We start from the raw sequence: 16,126 nt of genomic DNA on the forward strand, positions 1-16,126 counted from the left end.
TCCTTAGCTGCATTGGTGCCCTGGCCCTGCCTATTGCTTCAACCTCATCGTGACCTCCATTCAAACCCAACTCTCTCCCACCAACAATGAGCTTTTTTTTTTTTTTTTTTTTAAATACGCAATCTTCCTGTTCCTGCTCATATCTGTGCTCTGCTTTCGGGTTCATCAACTAGCCCAACTATATGGGCAATTTTAACTCCTGCTGTGGTCATCACATACCTGGATTGATATATTTAAAAGGGGTATGCTAGAAAACATACAAAGAAATACCTGTGAAGTGGAAACGGTAGCACCCTGAGGATGGGACAGGAAGAGAAGAACAGACAGCAGCCTGCAGGAGGGGAAAGAAAGGATAGGGAAAGCAAGGTGGGAGCAGGAGGGAAAAGAAAAGGACAGGTGGTAGAAGAGGACAGGGGAAGGAGAGGAGGGGTTACCGGTATTCCTGCAGACATGGCTGACAGTAGTTTTTGTCTCCATCTGTCCTTCCCTGTCACTGTCCCGTCCTCCTGCTTTGCTGGCTGAAAGACAGGGGGGACAAGTTACAGACACACAGACAGACAGACAAATACACAGACAGACACAGACAGACAGACACACCCACTATCACTCAAAAGCTTGGAGGATGTTTTTCTCTTTGCACATAAAGCATATTTGTTTATATAAAATATAACATATTTATTTAAGTCACATCGATTTACAACAATTCTATTAATTATGAATCACACCTCCTTTTTAATGGACCATCTGTGTGGCACACTTTCAGCAACAAGCATTCCTGTACTCCACATTATATTACCTAATACAAGTTTGTTAAAAGTCAAAAAATAAAAAATAAAAAAACAAAAAAAACATGAAGGACCTAAAGACTCTGATAAAGTCAGGGTTGGGTACCAAACTCTGTACTTTTTAGGGTACTGACTGAATTATCTACTGAAAACCAACTCACACTAAATCATTCGGTGCCAAATTTTAGGTAAGCGTAAGAAAGAGCATGACTATTACTAACTATCACTCAAGTTAACCAAAAGATCTCTCAGGTGCGGTTACGCTTTCAAAAAATAAAAATAAAAATTGCGCAACGATTGCTCTCTGTAACATTTGCAGAGGAAAATGAAGGAAAAAAAAATGGCAACACATCAAATCTGAGGAAACACCTGGTCAAACACAAAGTGCATTGGCTCTGAAGAGTGTCCCATATTTGATTGGCTGAAAGCCACCGAAGGACCTGCAGCTAACTTTCGCAAGTCTTTCGTCAACGTATAAGAAGTTGAACCCATTGATGGTGAGGAATCTTTAAGTGGCACACTAACAGCTCTATCAATTTCTTCATTGTGGTTATGGGTCAGGAGATAGAGTGGTTCATCCACTAATCAGAAGGTTGGGTGGGTTCCTGGCTGCTCCAGCCTGCATGCCAAAGTATCTGTGGGCAAGATACTAAATCCTGAGTTGCAACTACAGTGGGGCAAAAAAGTATTTAGTCAGCCACCGATTGTGCAAGTTCCCCCACTTAAAATGATGACAGAGGTCAGTAATTTGCACCAGAGGTACACTTCAACTGTGAGAGACAGAATGTGAAAAAAAAAAAATGAATTCACATGGTAGGATTTGTAAAGAATTTATTCGTAAATTAGGGTGGAAAATAAGTATTTGGTCACCTCAAACAAGGAAAATCTCTGGCTCTCACAGACCTGTAACGTCTTCTGTAAGAAGCTTTTCTGTCCGCTACTCGTTACCTGTATGAATGGCACCTGTTTGAACTCATCATCTGTATAAAAGACACCTGTCCACAGCCTCAAACAGTCAGACTCCAAACTCCGCCATGGCCAAGACCAAAGAGCTTTCGAAGGACACCAGGAAAAGTATTGTAGACCTGCACCAGACTGGGAAGAGTGAATCTACAATAGGCAAGCAGCTTGGTGTGAAAAAATCAACTGTGGGAGCAATCATCAGAAAATGGAAGACATACAAGACCACTGATAATCTCCCTCGATCTGGGGCTCCACGCAAGATCTCATCCCGTGGGGTCAAAATGATCATGAGAACGGTGAGCAAAGATCCCAGAACCACACGGGGGGACCTGGTGAATGACCTGCAGAGAGCTGGGACCAAAGTAACAAAGGTCACCATCAGTAACACACTACAACGGCAGGGAATCAAATCCCGCAGTGCCAGACGTGTTCCGCTGCTGAAGCCAGCGCATGTCCAGGCCCGTCTGAAGTTTGCCAGAGAGCACATGGATGATACAGCAGAGGATTGGGAGAATGTCATGTGGTCAGATGAAACCAAAGTAGAACTTTTTGGTATAAACTCAACTCGTCGTGTTTGGAGGAAGAAGAATACTGAGTTGCATCCCAAGAACACCATACCTACTGTGAAGCATGGGGGTGGAAACATCATGCTATGGGGCTGTTTTTCTGCCAAGGGGACAGGACGACTGATCCGTGTTAAGGACAGAATGAATGGGGCCATGTATCGTGAGATTCTGAGCCAAAACCTCCTTCCATCAGTGAGAACTTTGAAGATGAAACGAGGCTGGGTCTTCCAACATGACAATGATCCAAAACACACCGCCCGGGCAACAAAGGAGTGGCTCCGTAAGAAGCATTTGAAAGTCCTGGAGTGGCCTAGCCAGTCTCCAGACCTCAACCCCATAGAAAATCTGTGGCGGGAGTTGAAAGTCCATGTTGCTCGGCGACAGCCCCAAAACATCACTGCTCTCGAGAAGATCTGCATGGAGGAATGGGCCAAAATACCAGCTACTGTGTGTGCAAACCTGGTAAAGACCTATAGTAAACATTTGACCTCTGTTATTGCCAACAAAGGTTATGTTACAAAGTATTGAGTTGTATTTTTGTTATTGACCAAATACTTATTTTCCACCCTGATTTACGAATAAATTCTTTACAAATCCTACCATGTGGATTCATGGATTTTTTTTTCACATTCTGTCTCTCACAGTTGAAGTGTACCTCTGGTGCAAATTACTGACCTCTGTCATCATTTTAGGTGGGGGAACTTGCACAATCGGTGGCTGACTAAATACTTTTTTGCCCCACTGTATATATGATCAGCTCCCAGGAAGATCTTTTAAATTTTTCTATTTTTCTTCCCTAATCAATTTTGGGATGGTGTAATGATGATCCTGTGTCATGTGAACCAGTTCCCTGCTTCCCTCTGGCAGCAGCAGGCAGCCATCTGTTACCACTGCAAAAGTATGTGGGCCAACAGGACTCAGTGTGATTGACCTGGTTTACACAGAGAATCTAGATCACTCCCAGTCATGAGATAATCTTGGACATGTTGAAAACCAGCTGGGTGAAAGGAAATATATTTCCTTCATATTTGTATTATGTATACAGATCACTGAATTTAAAAAACATGACTTGTTACCATAACACGTTCCTATAGTAAGCACTTTAATAGTATAGCTTTGTTTTCTTTGCCTTCCTACCTCATTCTTTTTCTTCTTCTTTTTCTTATTGTTCTGCTTCTTCTGTCTTTTCTGCAGGAGGACGGTCTCATATCTTGGCCTGGGGTGTTCCTGAAAGAAAACAGGAGTGAGAAGGAGTTAGGTTCTGGACATTCTATCTGACTCTCATGTGGGCATCTATGTGTATGCCACATGTACATTCCAGGCTAGTGTGGGATTAGCATTAGATGATAATGCATTTAGTGCCAATGTTAAGTGTCACTGCAGGAGGAGGTAGTGTGGCCACACGCAGATTGTAGGAGTGAAACTGGTTAAGAAAAAAGAAAAAACCTCTGCCAATCTGAATGTTCAGAAATTTTTCTGCTAATTTTGTAGGTTTGATGCGTTTATGTTTGCACTTTAAAAAGCATTTACCTCATCCTCCTCAATGCCTGTCAAGTCCCAGCTGAAGCTCAGACTGATCTGACGTCGCTTCCACTGTTCCAGAAATAGCACCGCTGCTCAATCACACAAACGAGGAACTTTAATAAAGGTTACAGTATCGTAAATCTCCAATTGCAAGTTTCCAACTGCATCATATGACTTAAAAGTTGACCCTAAGTTTTTATTTTAGAGTTGACTAAACTACTTCTTTTTCAATTGATTCAACGACATAGCGGGCAAGCAAGAAAGCAAGAGAGAAATAATGCATTTGTCCCCTAATTGCTCTTTGACAGTGACTTGGTGTAATTTAAATTTACAGCTGCCCAACCTGAGCTGTTCCTGTGACTTATTTGTAACATATATACTCATTTCTAATCGTGTCCATTCTGGTCATTGCCAATGAAGGATTTAACATCTTCCACCTCCCATCTTGCCTTTGTACCAGTCTCCAAACCAGACATCATAGTAACTCTCACTACTGTCCTGCAAACCTTTGCTTTCACACTTGCTGCTATCAACAAAATCACCTATTCACCTCTCTCATGTGCTGTATGTTGCTTTGGATAGCTGCCAACAGATGTTTAACTCATCTATCTTCAAAACATCTGCTGAGTGCAGCTTCACTCTTACACCAGTCACCCTCTCTTTCACACAAACTTATTCTGTCTTGTTTCCAGGGACTTGTCCTTTTCTCTCCACTGTATACCTCCACCTCTCCTGGCTCTCTTCCACCTGCTTCCTACTCTCACTACAGATCTTAATGTCATCTGTGAAAATGATACCCCACAGAGACTCCTGCCTGACCTCATTAATCAGCCTGTCCATTACTAGTGCAAACAAGAAGCCGATCCCTGATTAATCCCACTCAAAGCTCAGACATATGTCAATCCTACCACATACCTCACAGCTGTCTTACCATCTTCATACATGTCATCTACCAGCACTCTCACTCTATCACTCCTTCCTCATACAGTACAACAGTTCCGCACTTGGCACCCTCTCATATGCTTTATCTAGACCATCAAAGACACAGTACAGCTCCTTCTGACAGTCTATACTTTTCCATCAACACCCAAACATCATGCTGAGAAAGAACTACAGATGTGAAGCCACACTGCTGCTCATTGATTGTCACCTCTCTTCTTAACCTAGCTTCAGCAACTCTTTCCCACAGCTTCATGGTGTGGCTCGTTAACTTTATCCCTCTGTATCTACTATGGCAGCGGTCCCCAACCCCCGGGCCACGGACCAGTACCGGTCCGTGAGTTGTTTGGTATCCGGCTGCGAGAGTTGAGGCTCGGGTGTGAAATTTATGGTTCTCAGGGTTTTTATCGTTTTTTTTTTTTTTTTATTGTTTTTATCGTTAACTCAGTTTCCCTGGGTCTTTTCCCATGTGTTATGCATAAATCTTTTTTTTGGTACAGTTACCGGTTTTATTTTGTTGTATTTATCTGCAACACCTTAGAGGCCAGTCTGTGAAAATATTGTTGGGCATTAAACCAGTGCATGGCGCAAGAAACGTTGGGGATTGCTGTACTATAGCTCTGCACATCAGCCATTTCTTCTCCATTCCTCAGTCATGCTCTCACTCTCCAAGATTGTGTCTGGTTAAAAATCCCACTGCCCTCTCTCCTACACATCTTTATACCACCACAGGTATGCCACCTGAACCATCCACCTTTCTAATCTTCATCCTCTTCATAGCCGTCCTCACTTCCTCCTTACTAATCTTCTGCACTTCTTAATACACCATTTATCCTCCTCTGTCATGTTCTTTACATTCATGAGCTCCCCAAAGTACTCCTTCCATCTTCTCAGCATACTCTATTCAGTCATTAGTAGAATTCCATCTCTATCCTTAACCACTCTAACCTGCTGCTCCTTCCTTAGTGTTCAGTCTCATGTAATTTTATACAGATTCTCTCAGGACATAAAATTCAGGTCATAAGATACAGTCCCAATCAAAAGTTTAGGACCACATGCCTTTAAAAGGCCAAATCTGTGCAAAAATGTGGATTGTGCGCTGCTAGAGACCCTGCTTATGCAGTTCAGCAACCCGACCCCGTTCAAAAAGGGAACATTTTGCCTTTGCCATCAGAACACCATGACAGTATGACTACCGGACAGAAAATGACAATGAATCCACATTTTGCACAGATTTGGCCTTTTAAAGGCATGTGGTCCTAAACCTTTGATCAGCTGTAAAACAGTCTGTTTCAGTTTAAGCATTGTTTTCAATAAATTGCATGCTCAAAAAAAATGTTTTGTCTCACTCCCATTTCTTCTTGTTGCATGTTGAAGCTCTACTTAGAACCTTGTTAAGATCCAACCATGCCAAACATGTTATTTGCCATTTTTCAAGTGGTCTTAAACTTTTGATCAGGACTGTATCTCTGAGCATTTTCATAACCAGCCCACCTGTCATCTCGGTATGCATATGCAAAAACACATAACCTTACCCCATAGAGACATGAAGATGGCAAAGAAGACAGTGGCAGGGTTATCAAAGAGGTGTGAAGCTTTGGCGGTTCCACAGGCAGTGCTGAGATGCCAGAAGTCACATGCTCGGTCACACAGAGGACACATGGTGAAATTGAGACGCTGGTCACACATCTCCAGACTGAAGAAGAGGGGGAAAAAATATCAAATCTAGAGTGCCCACCATTATATAACACGTGGTGTAGTGTTAATGTTTATGACTATAAGATTAACTGAGGCTCTATATTTCTGTCTGTGGATTCACTCTCAGCTAAAAAGGCGCATGGATCTTTGGGTCTGTTACATTTAACCACAATAAATGAATGGAACTTTTAACACATAACCACAACACAAGCTTTTCTACTTTGACCCTATTCATACTTGGTGTAGGCTGAATTATCAGCCTTCCACTTCATCACACACACGCACACACACACACACACACACACACACACGCACACGCACACACGCACACGCACACGCACACACGCACACACGCACACGCACACACGCACACAGAGCCAGCTGAGCCTTTTGTGCGCCACCCACACAACCCTGACTAAAGCCAGATACAGCAGGTATCTGGGCAATCCCTGTCTAGTAAATGTGTGTATGGGCATATGTGCATGCAATGGCAGGAACAAATCCTTATTTTCTGCATTATGCTAGAATCCGTATTTTAGGGAACATCTCATTCCATAACCACTTTTTACAGTGTGGGATTGTACAATGATTTTCTCTCTCAAATGAAACTGCAACAGTAAAACTAGAGATTTTTGCAGTGGATTTCTAATGTACCTTGGTATATTAGTGTCCATTGTCGCCACTCCATAGCCAAACACAATGATACCCACTATGGAAGCTGGTACAAGCAGCTGGGTGTACACGCCGAGCCATGCAAAGTAAAGGCCGATCTTCTCACCAAAGTACTTCCTGTGGGTAAGGAATAATGCAGTTCATGGTTAGGGCACAGCAGACGGAATTAGTATGTAAAACAGGTGTAAGGATCCTGATGCTGTGTTTGACCCCAAAATAGATTAAGAGGGCTAATGCTCTTATTATTTAGGGTGTTTCCTACCTCTGCAAAGCCTTTAATAGTTGCTTCTTAAAGACTGGTGTACAAATTCTGCCTGAGCAAGATCTAAAGACTCCAACATGGACTTAATTAACTTTAACAATGGATAAATCTGTGCTACTTACTGCAGAGTAATCAAAATAGTATAATTAGTTACACTATTTAGTTATACTATTTAGAAGTACAAATCAACAGAATATATAGTAAATAGCAGCATCAAGTTTTTATGATTGTCAGAGGTTTATTACCACAAAGCAAATGTGTCCACATGTAATGAGATAAGCAACATTCTTCATTCTGTGTAATTTTGCTGAGTCAATAATTGTGTCAGTACATAGTATTTTAGCCCTCAGCCTACTCTATTGGGTGTTCTATTGGATTTAGGTCAGGCGAGTACGGGGGTCATTGAATGGTATCAGTTTCTTCATATTCAAGCAACTGCCTGCATTCTCTCACCATATGAAGCCGAGCACTAGGTGAAACCCGTCAGTGTAGGGTCTGATGGCAGGCCGAAGGATTTCATCCCCATATCTACTGGCAGTCAGGGTGCCAACACCCAGCATGTCGAGGTCTGTGGATATTCCTCCATGGATATATGCCTCCCCAGACCATCACCGACCCACCACCAAACAGGGCATACTAAATGAGCTTGCATGCAGCATTACATTCTCCACAGCTTCTACAAACCCACGACTGTCACAGGTGCTCGGGGTGAACCTGCTCTCATTTATGAAAAGCACAGGGTGCAAGTAGTGGACCTGCTATGACTGGTGTTCTATGGTAAATGTCAAATGGGCTCCACAGTGCCAGGTAGTGAGCACAAGGGACATCGGGCCTTCAGGCCACCTGTATGAAGTCTGCTGGAGGTCATTTTGTAGCTCTGGTAGTGCTCATCCTGTTCCTCCTTGAGCACATACCAGTCCTGCTAATGGGTACAGCCCTGTCCAGCTCTCCTAGAGTAACTTCTGTGCTCCTAAAATCTCCTCTATGTTCCTGAGTCTGTCAATATTGGGTCAGGCTGAGATATAAAATTTGCAGTTGAAACAAATATAAATTCTTGATTTGTGAGTCTTACAAGGTGGTTTGGCTAGTAAGGAATCATTCATGACCAGTATACACATGGTGACTAGTAACGCCAAAGAACAAATGGGCATGTGAATATCTTAAGAACCATTTCACTAGCTGGCCGACATTCTTATTTTAGGTTTGACAGCATTTTTTAGTAGATAAAGGTGAATGGCATAAACATGAATTGAGCTGCTGTTTGGGGAAGGGCTCTGAGGGGACTGGCGGCGGCTCCCGTGCCTGGCAGGTCCCCATGTACATCTTTCACTAATCATGTATGGCAGAGTCATATTAAATTAAAAGAAAAACGGAGGTCTTCGTGTTGATGCTGTGGTTACTTTACCTGACTAGATCAATGGGTTGGTACTTGTAAAAGGCTGAGTATCTAGCCCACTCTTCATGCAGAACCTGACAGACAAGACAAAGCAATAGAGAGAAAGGGAGAGGGAGAGAGAGAGAGAGAGGGGGAGAGAGAGAGAGAGAGAGAGAGAGCGAGAGAGCGAGAGAGCGAGAGAGCGAGAGAGAGAGAGAGAGAGTCAGTGTGGGCGTATTTTGTCATGTTGTAAGTTGAAAATGATTCTCAGAGGTAGAGCTCATCTGTAGGCAGTAACATTCTGATTGGCCGAATTAAACCTCAGTGGATGAAGCCAACAAGCTGCAGTATAAGTAACATTATCCTGCAGCCAAGTGAAATGCAGTAAGAGAGGAGGAAAACCGCATTATGAAGCCTGGTGCTCCTCGTGCTTAAAAGATAAAAATCTAACAAGGTATGTGGTTGAACTAGAACATGTTACAAAAACTGGAGTAAACACAAGGATAAAGACTAATCCTCTCAATTTTCACATTTCAATTTTCTATTAATATTTTGCTTTGAAATTTGAGTCGGATCCTGTTTTTTTGCACTTTGAGAGTTTTGTAAACACGTTAGACAGATGTTGGAAGAAAATCAAATTAAATATGAGATGAGGATGGCAAACTAAAGCTCAGTTGTTCAGAAAAGTGGAGGTCCCTTTTTGAGTTGCTGGGAGTTAACATGTTTTGGACAGCTGACTTGACTGAGACTGAGTTTTCATAGCTGTACCACATCACTTAAAGGAACAAAGGGGGTGACAGGAATGAAAGGCTGAGTCAACGCACCTGTCTGTCGTTCCTCTCCTCCAGGTGTCCGATGACCTTGTAGTCACCCTGAGCAGTGAGAAGAGAGGATGAAAAGCATGAGTGCACACAGGCGCACGACAACAGGCAGCACAGTGCACTTGTGGAAAACATGTAGAAATACAGAAATTAAAAACACTCGAAATACAGTATTTGAAGTTGTTAAGAGCAGATAATGTGGTAAGAGGAGGTTGTCTGAAGTGTTAATATCAATCAAGTTAGATGTCAGAGTAATTGTCAGTTTTATAGCTGGTTAAACCACGGGGCCATGCCAGTGTACATCTTTAATTTAGAGCCAAAGACTTTTCAGAAACTGAAATTATCATTTTAGGTCAGAGAAGGCATGATAGACTCCAATTTGTTCATTTAAATGGATTTTTCTACACACTAAGGTTAAATATGGAGATCCACAGGGTTCTATGCTGGACCAATTCTATTACACATGCTTCCCTTAGGCAGCATAATTAGACATACATTTTCATTTCTATGCAGATGAAACTCAGGGGATCTATGAAAGTAAATGATACACACCAATTAGCTAAGCTGCAGGAATGTCTTAAAGAAAAAGACTGGATAACCTCTAATTTACTGCTTCTAAAATCAGATCAAACTGGGGTTATTCGACTCACTCCTAAGGATCTTAGAAATCTGATGGCTGCTTGGCCTCATTACCTTGGCTTCCAGTATCACCGTAAGGAATCTATTATATTAAACAAATATTTAGGACTTCTTTCTTCCATCTGTGCAATCTCTTAAAAAATAGAAATATCCTGTCTAAGAGTGATGCTGAAAAACTATTCCATGCATTTATTTGTTCTAGGAAAAATGATCCAAAGTGCTGCAGCAAGAGTACTGACAGGGACTACAAACAGCTTTTTTCCACCATACTGGTTCCTCTTCAATCACTGTTAAAGCTGATATTATATTTAAAATCCTTGTCCTCACAAACAAGGTCTTAAATAATCAGGCCCCAGTAGAGCACTTAGCTCTCAGATTTCCTTCTGGTTCCTAAGATATTTAAAAGTGGAATGACAGGCAGAGTCTTCAGCATTCAGGCCCCTCTTCTGTGGAACCAGCTCCCAGCTTGAACTTAAAAGCAGAGAGAGTGTCTTCTAAGTTCAGGCTTAAAACTTTCCCTCTTGTTAAAGCTTAGCTGGGGCTGGATCAGGTGATCCTGAATTTAGTGTAACTAAACACTACAATAGACACGGCTTGCTGGGGCTTTCCATGATTCACTTAGCATTTCTTTCTCACTCACTTGTTTTTGCCTCAGCATTTAATTATCAGATATTCGATTCTGGCTCTCTTCCTCAGTACATGTTTTGTCCAATTTCCTTCCACTCACCCTCAACCTGTCACAGCAGATAGCTGCCCCTCCCTTAGCCTGGTTCTGCTGAAGGTTTCTTCCTGTTAAAGGGGAGTTCTTCCTTCCCACTTCTTGATGCATGTTCAATCATCCAGGTAAGTAAATCTCCAAAAGTTGATTCTGTTCATCTGGACGTAGCGTTTTGTGGAAGAAACGTTTCATCACTCATCCAAGTGACTTCTTCAGACTCAGCTGACTGCAGACTGAAGAAGTCACTTGGATGAGTGACGAAACGTTTCTTCCACAAAACGCTACGTCCGGATGAACAGAATCAACTTTTGGAGACTTCCTTCCCACCGTCGCAAAGTGCTAGCTTAAAGGGGGTCATATGTTTTTGGGCTTTTTTCTCTGTCATTGTAGGGTCTTTACAATACAAAGTGCTTTGAAGCGACTGTTGTTGTCATTTGGTGCTGTATAAATAAAACTGAATTGAATTATCACTCACAAAATATAATTAGATAATCAAAAATTAACACAGAACAGTAATTCTTCCTTATATTTCAATTTTCAATTTCAATTTTATTTATATAGCGCCAAATCACAACATAAGTCGCCTCAAGGCCCAATTATGTATTATATGTACCCGTTAATTTCAAAACTTGAGAAATTCCTGCACTAGTCAGTATTTTGCTACGTCATTTGTCAGAGTGTAAGATTTCTACTCCAAGAATGTTTCCACTCACTGAAAATTGAAATCTAGTAAAACACATTAAAACCATCAGCGTCTCAGGGGACTTTGCACTTACATCGTGAAGAGGGAAGGCAGCGTCATACACGCCTTTAGCTATCAATGTGCTGATGCCTGAAAGAGAGAGAGCAGAGACGTGAGACAACCCCAAGAGAGTTTGAGTGTCATTTATGAGGGGTTTCCTTTTCCTGCTAAGCATCGTGAACTGCATCCTCTGAAAAGACGGCAGTTTTTACTTGCATTGAAAGGCAAGTGAGGTTTCAACCAGAAACTCAAACAGCTGGCTGGGCTTTTAAAAAAATAAGTGTTTGAGGCACTTACAAAGAGGTGTGTAAGCACATTTTTTACTGAAAAAGAATTAAGGATTGAGGTTAAAATAACTGTTCCAGGCTAAGAGGAAATTCATTTTTAGACAATGAAAAAGAGCACCTCCTTTTATTTATCCAATATCCAGCACTACTTACTTGTGATTCGATTTTTTTAAGGATGTGATTTGTTGTCCCAAAAGGATAATAATAAAAAAGAAAAATGGTTCTTTCCCCACACGTATTGTATAGCCTGTACCATTTTAAAAAGTCTGGTTTTCAGTGTCAGACAGACTGGTTCTGTCTTTTGCCCTTGAAAGTTTTCACACGTTAAATCGTGGCCTGCCCGTTACCTGTCAATGTCAGGGGTGGACGCTGATGCATGACATGACGCGGCATACACAACTACCTCTTCCATCAAACTAACTAATCAATTATCAGTGCCTCAAAGGGGACACGGACCTATGCAGCGATTAGCTGTGCTATTAATGAACATCACGACCAACACACATACACCTACGCATGAATGCTCACTCAACCAGCCAGAAACAACCACAACTCCCAGTGGCCCCTGCTTCAATCTCAGCCTGACCCGGGAAGTATGACCCACTTGTAGAAGAGATGGAGTAAAGCAACAGAGACAGAGAGGGAGAGTGTGTGTGTGGGGATTGTGTGAGCCTGGGTGGGCGGGGGGGAGGGGAAGAGAGAAAATAGAGGTTAAAAAGATGCAACTCTATTTTTCTCGTCCCTTCTTGCCCTACAGCTTCATTAGTACCCGCTGGCTGAGACCTTCTGCTGTGATAGGCAAGCCAACCAGACATATGGTGGACATTAGAAATGAAACTGGGATCAGCATATCTATATGGGACCGATGGGCATTATAAGTGTGACAGGCAGATGCAACCATAATCTGCGTCTAATTAAATGCTACAGTTATATAAACAGGAAAGAGCTGCACTAACAAAGAATCAGGGGATACCTGATACCATGCAGTTCTTTCATGTCTCATACGGACAAACAGTGGTGGATATATTTTAATGGAAATTCCAATGAAAGTACAATGAAGCCTTTAAGACAGCCGTCATCTGCGTGCCTTGCATGTTTATTTTCTAGATTACCTCAACAAATTATGGGTCACGCACAATTGCACAAACAAAGAGTGCGGCTGAACATATTGACTTAGCTGCTGAATGTCCCTATGGGTGTCTATGGTTAAAGGAATTGTTATTGAGCAGCCTTTCTAGGAACGGCCTGGTGGGAATAGGTTGTTGGGAAAATGATCTCTGTGTCATCCAACTATGCAGCACAGCACTCATTGTTTAGACAACCACTTGAACGTCACTTTATCTCTCTAGTGCACAAACAGCTTGCATGGCTCTGCGACCTTCTAGTACCTTCTTCTTCCTAAACTAAGAATTATTGCTGTATAACATTTAACTACAAATCTATAGTTTTACCTTTCACAACAGAGAACAAGACAATATGAGATGCTCGGGTGTTATTTAGTTTATCATCATTGACTCAAATAAATGTTGCCTGATTGCTACACCCTGTTTGAAGGGTGCTATAAAACGGGTGTAGTCAATGTGCTGTTATACCAAAGGTGTAACCAAAATGCTCAGTATTGTATACGTATTGTATACAGATCTAAGTAGCTTGGAAAGAAAAGCCAGTGGATTTCTTTAGGTTTCTTGAAGATGTTTCACCTTCATCAGAGAAGCTTCTTCATTTCTAAAACCAAATGGTGGAGTATTTAATCCCTAGTGGGATTAACCCTTAAGAGGGCCGTTGACCCGCTATTGATTATGTGCCTCATCACATGAGCCAAGGTGTGAAAAGGGTGTGGGTCATTATCAGCAGAGTTTTCAGGTGAAACTATTGTGAGACCTTGGCTCACCCGATCATGTGACCTATTGAGATCAAGTCACAGAAGATGTGAGTGGGCGTTGAGGTGTCTGGGGAGGGATCTCAAAACTGGCTTGTAAGTTGGTGTTGTAAGCCACCCCAAAGTGGACAATGACAAGACAATGTTGTTTCATTTGTCATTCTGCTTCTTCCTAGTTGGTGTCTGACCTTTATCCTGTGCATCTTTACAGATTCGATGAATTGGGATAACCACCTGTTTAAAGAGCTTTCTTTACATGTGTGCGTTCCTTTTCTTTCCTTTCTGGCTTACAGGGAATGTTTTCAGCCCGGTGTTCTAGGGTTCTGATTACTCCAATGTTGTGTTCCAGAGGGTGGCGGTGGAGTCAAAGAGTGGGTACTGGTCTGTGTGTGGGCTTCTGGTAAACTTCCAATGTTGAGGTTTCCATTCTCTTCAATGTGCACAGCACAGTCCAGAAATGGCAAACTATTATCCTTCTTGTCTTCCCTGGTGAACTTTATGTTTCTATCCACTGAATTGAGGTGAACAGTGTAGGCTTCTACTTCTTGGGTTTTGATTTTGACCCAGGTGTCATCCACATATCTGCAGCAGTAGAAGCCTATAGAAAGTCCAGTCACGTTTCTTCCGAGTGCCTCGATTCGATTACCATGAGATTGAGATTACCATGATCTGGATGACTGAGAACCTACACATCCATATTGAATGCAAACATATTTTGAAGCAGGGTTTTATTGTCATAGGCTCTGGTGTAGACCAGTGGTTTAGAGGTTTTTATGGCACACTAAAGAGCAAAGCAAAATTTCCAGCAACACCTGTTTTTATATCTGCAGAAGAGAGTGTTTATGTCATCTGGAACACCAGATCCTTTTGCACTTAAAAATAAATAAATAAATAAATAATGCTTGACACTATGCTAGCAAATGATAAATTCACATAAACTTTCCTCAAGACATACCAGTGTGTCTCTGTTAAGAAGCACTGGTGTAGAAATAATCTAAAATGAGTTAGTTCTGGGAGTAACCAATGGCGGACCAAATTTCAGGAGGCTGGGAAGGATATGATTGGAGGAGTGTTGCTGCTTTCCAGCACAGGTGAATGAGATCAATTATACTGAAAACTATTTTAGACTAGCAACATGACAGTTAAAAAAAATGAGTGAATAACTTAGTGACTTCTATTAGACACTGATGCCTTCAGCAAACCACTTGAGATCTGCTATTGGAGTCTATTGGAATACACATTTAAACACTGATAAAGCAGAGGCACAGCAAACTTCTAATGAAATGCTTTGTACCCTCACCTATGGTTTGACAGGTTCGTGCACACACCGTCCGTCTCAGGATCTCATAAACCTGTGGAACATTTCAGCTTGTTAGACTGGAAAAATTGACTAATCTTGAAAAAAATATGATACAGGAGGTAGTGATGTAAACATAGAGACTTACTATTCTGCCCCTTGTAGAATTGTCAAAGAAAGTGTCTTTAGATGTGATGTTGTACCTGAAGGAAACACAACCAATGAACACTATGGTACACTATGGCAGGGCTGCTAAGGTTTTTGCAAAACATAGTCTTTTCAACTTTAAACACAAAATGCACCTGCAACAACACCAAACAGGTGGCTGTGTGTTACAAGTTTGTGGTTTAAAAAAACAAAACAAAAAAACAAGTGTAGTGACTTTTCGACAATAAATGATTTGACATCATTTGTTGTTTAGGTTAATAGAAGGTTGTGACTATAGCATCCATAGTCAGATCCAACTAAGGACCAGCCCTCGTACTAGACAGTTGGTTTTCTTATCATTACTTAGTCTTATTTTATACTGAAACCATAAAATAAGGCTCTATAGAAAATAAATCTGTGTTCATATTTATCTCACAAGTGTAGCTTGTCCCTGGAGAAGCAGTGTGAAAGAAATTTGGTGCGTCCATGATCTTGATGTGGTACTTTAGGCTGGAAAGGCTTGGTCAGCGTTCTCCACACTGTGCTCATACTGGAGCCGAAACCAGTTTCCTCTTTGATTTCATAACTCTGGGGTAACCAAAACATACAGAGTTAACCATGTTACTACCTGTAAGATACACACATCCAAAGAACTTAACACTGTCTGAGAATTAAAGACCTAACACTGAGTGGTACTGCAGTAATAACCCCACGTGTAAATATAATTATGGGTATGACTGTCTCTGTACTTTTAACTGAATTTTAAAAAAACTGGCATACCAAAGTCTTAGACTTAATTTCTTAAAATGTTA

The 16,126-nt window shown here is 41.6% G+C and overlaps 1 protein-coding gene across 7 annotated transcripts in view; it reads right to left on the reverse strand.

The window, feature by feature from the left end:
• ano2b (anoctamin 2b) overlaps positions 1 to 16,126 on the reverse strand; it is a 76,559-nt gene that overhangs the window by 33,373 nt on the left and 27,060 nt on the right. For 6 of the 7 annotated variants that reach the window (XM_026146594.2, XM_026146593.2, XM_026146597.2 and 3 more), the window contains 11 exons: positions 15,751 to 15,902; positions 15,316 to 15,370; positions 15,171 to 15,222; positions 11,739 to 11,794; positions 9,609 to 9,656; positions 8,815 to 8,879; positions 7,130 to 7,264; positions 6,313 to 6,473; positions 3,845 to 3,927; positions 3,452 to 3,541; positions 435 to 518 (listed from right to left, as the gene is read on the reverse strand). In XM_026146594.2, coding sequence (XP_026002379.1) covers positions 435 to 518; positions 3,452 to 3,541; positions 3,845 to 3,927; positions 6,313 to 6,473; positions 7,130 to 7,264; positions 8,815 to 8,879; positions 9,609 to 9,656; positions 11,739 to 11,794; positions 15,171 to 15,222; positions 15,316 to 15,370; positions 15,751 to 15,902 — 981 coding nt within the window. The remainder of the gene's footprint in view (positions 1 to 434; positions 519 to 3,451; positions 3,542 to 3,844; positions 3,928 to 6,312; positions 6,474 to 7,129; positions 7,265 to 8,814; positions 8,880 to 9,608; positions 9,657 to 11,738; positions 11,795 to 15,170; positions 15,223 to 15,315; positions 15,371 to 15,750; positions 15,903 to 16,126) is intronic. The other variant, XM_026146595.2, reaches the window with a different exon arrangement.

The sequence above is a fragment of the Astatotilapia calliptera genome, chromosome 17, assembly GCF_964374335.1.
Source record: "Astatotilapia calliptera chromosome 17, fAstCal68.1, whole genome shotgun sequence".
Classification (NCBI taxonomy): domain Eukaryota; kingdom Metazoa; phylum Chordata; class Actinopteri; order Cichliformes; family Cichlidae; genus Astatotilapia; species Astatotilapia calliptera.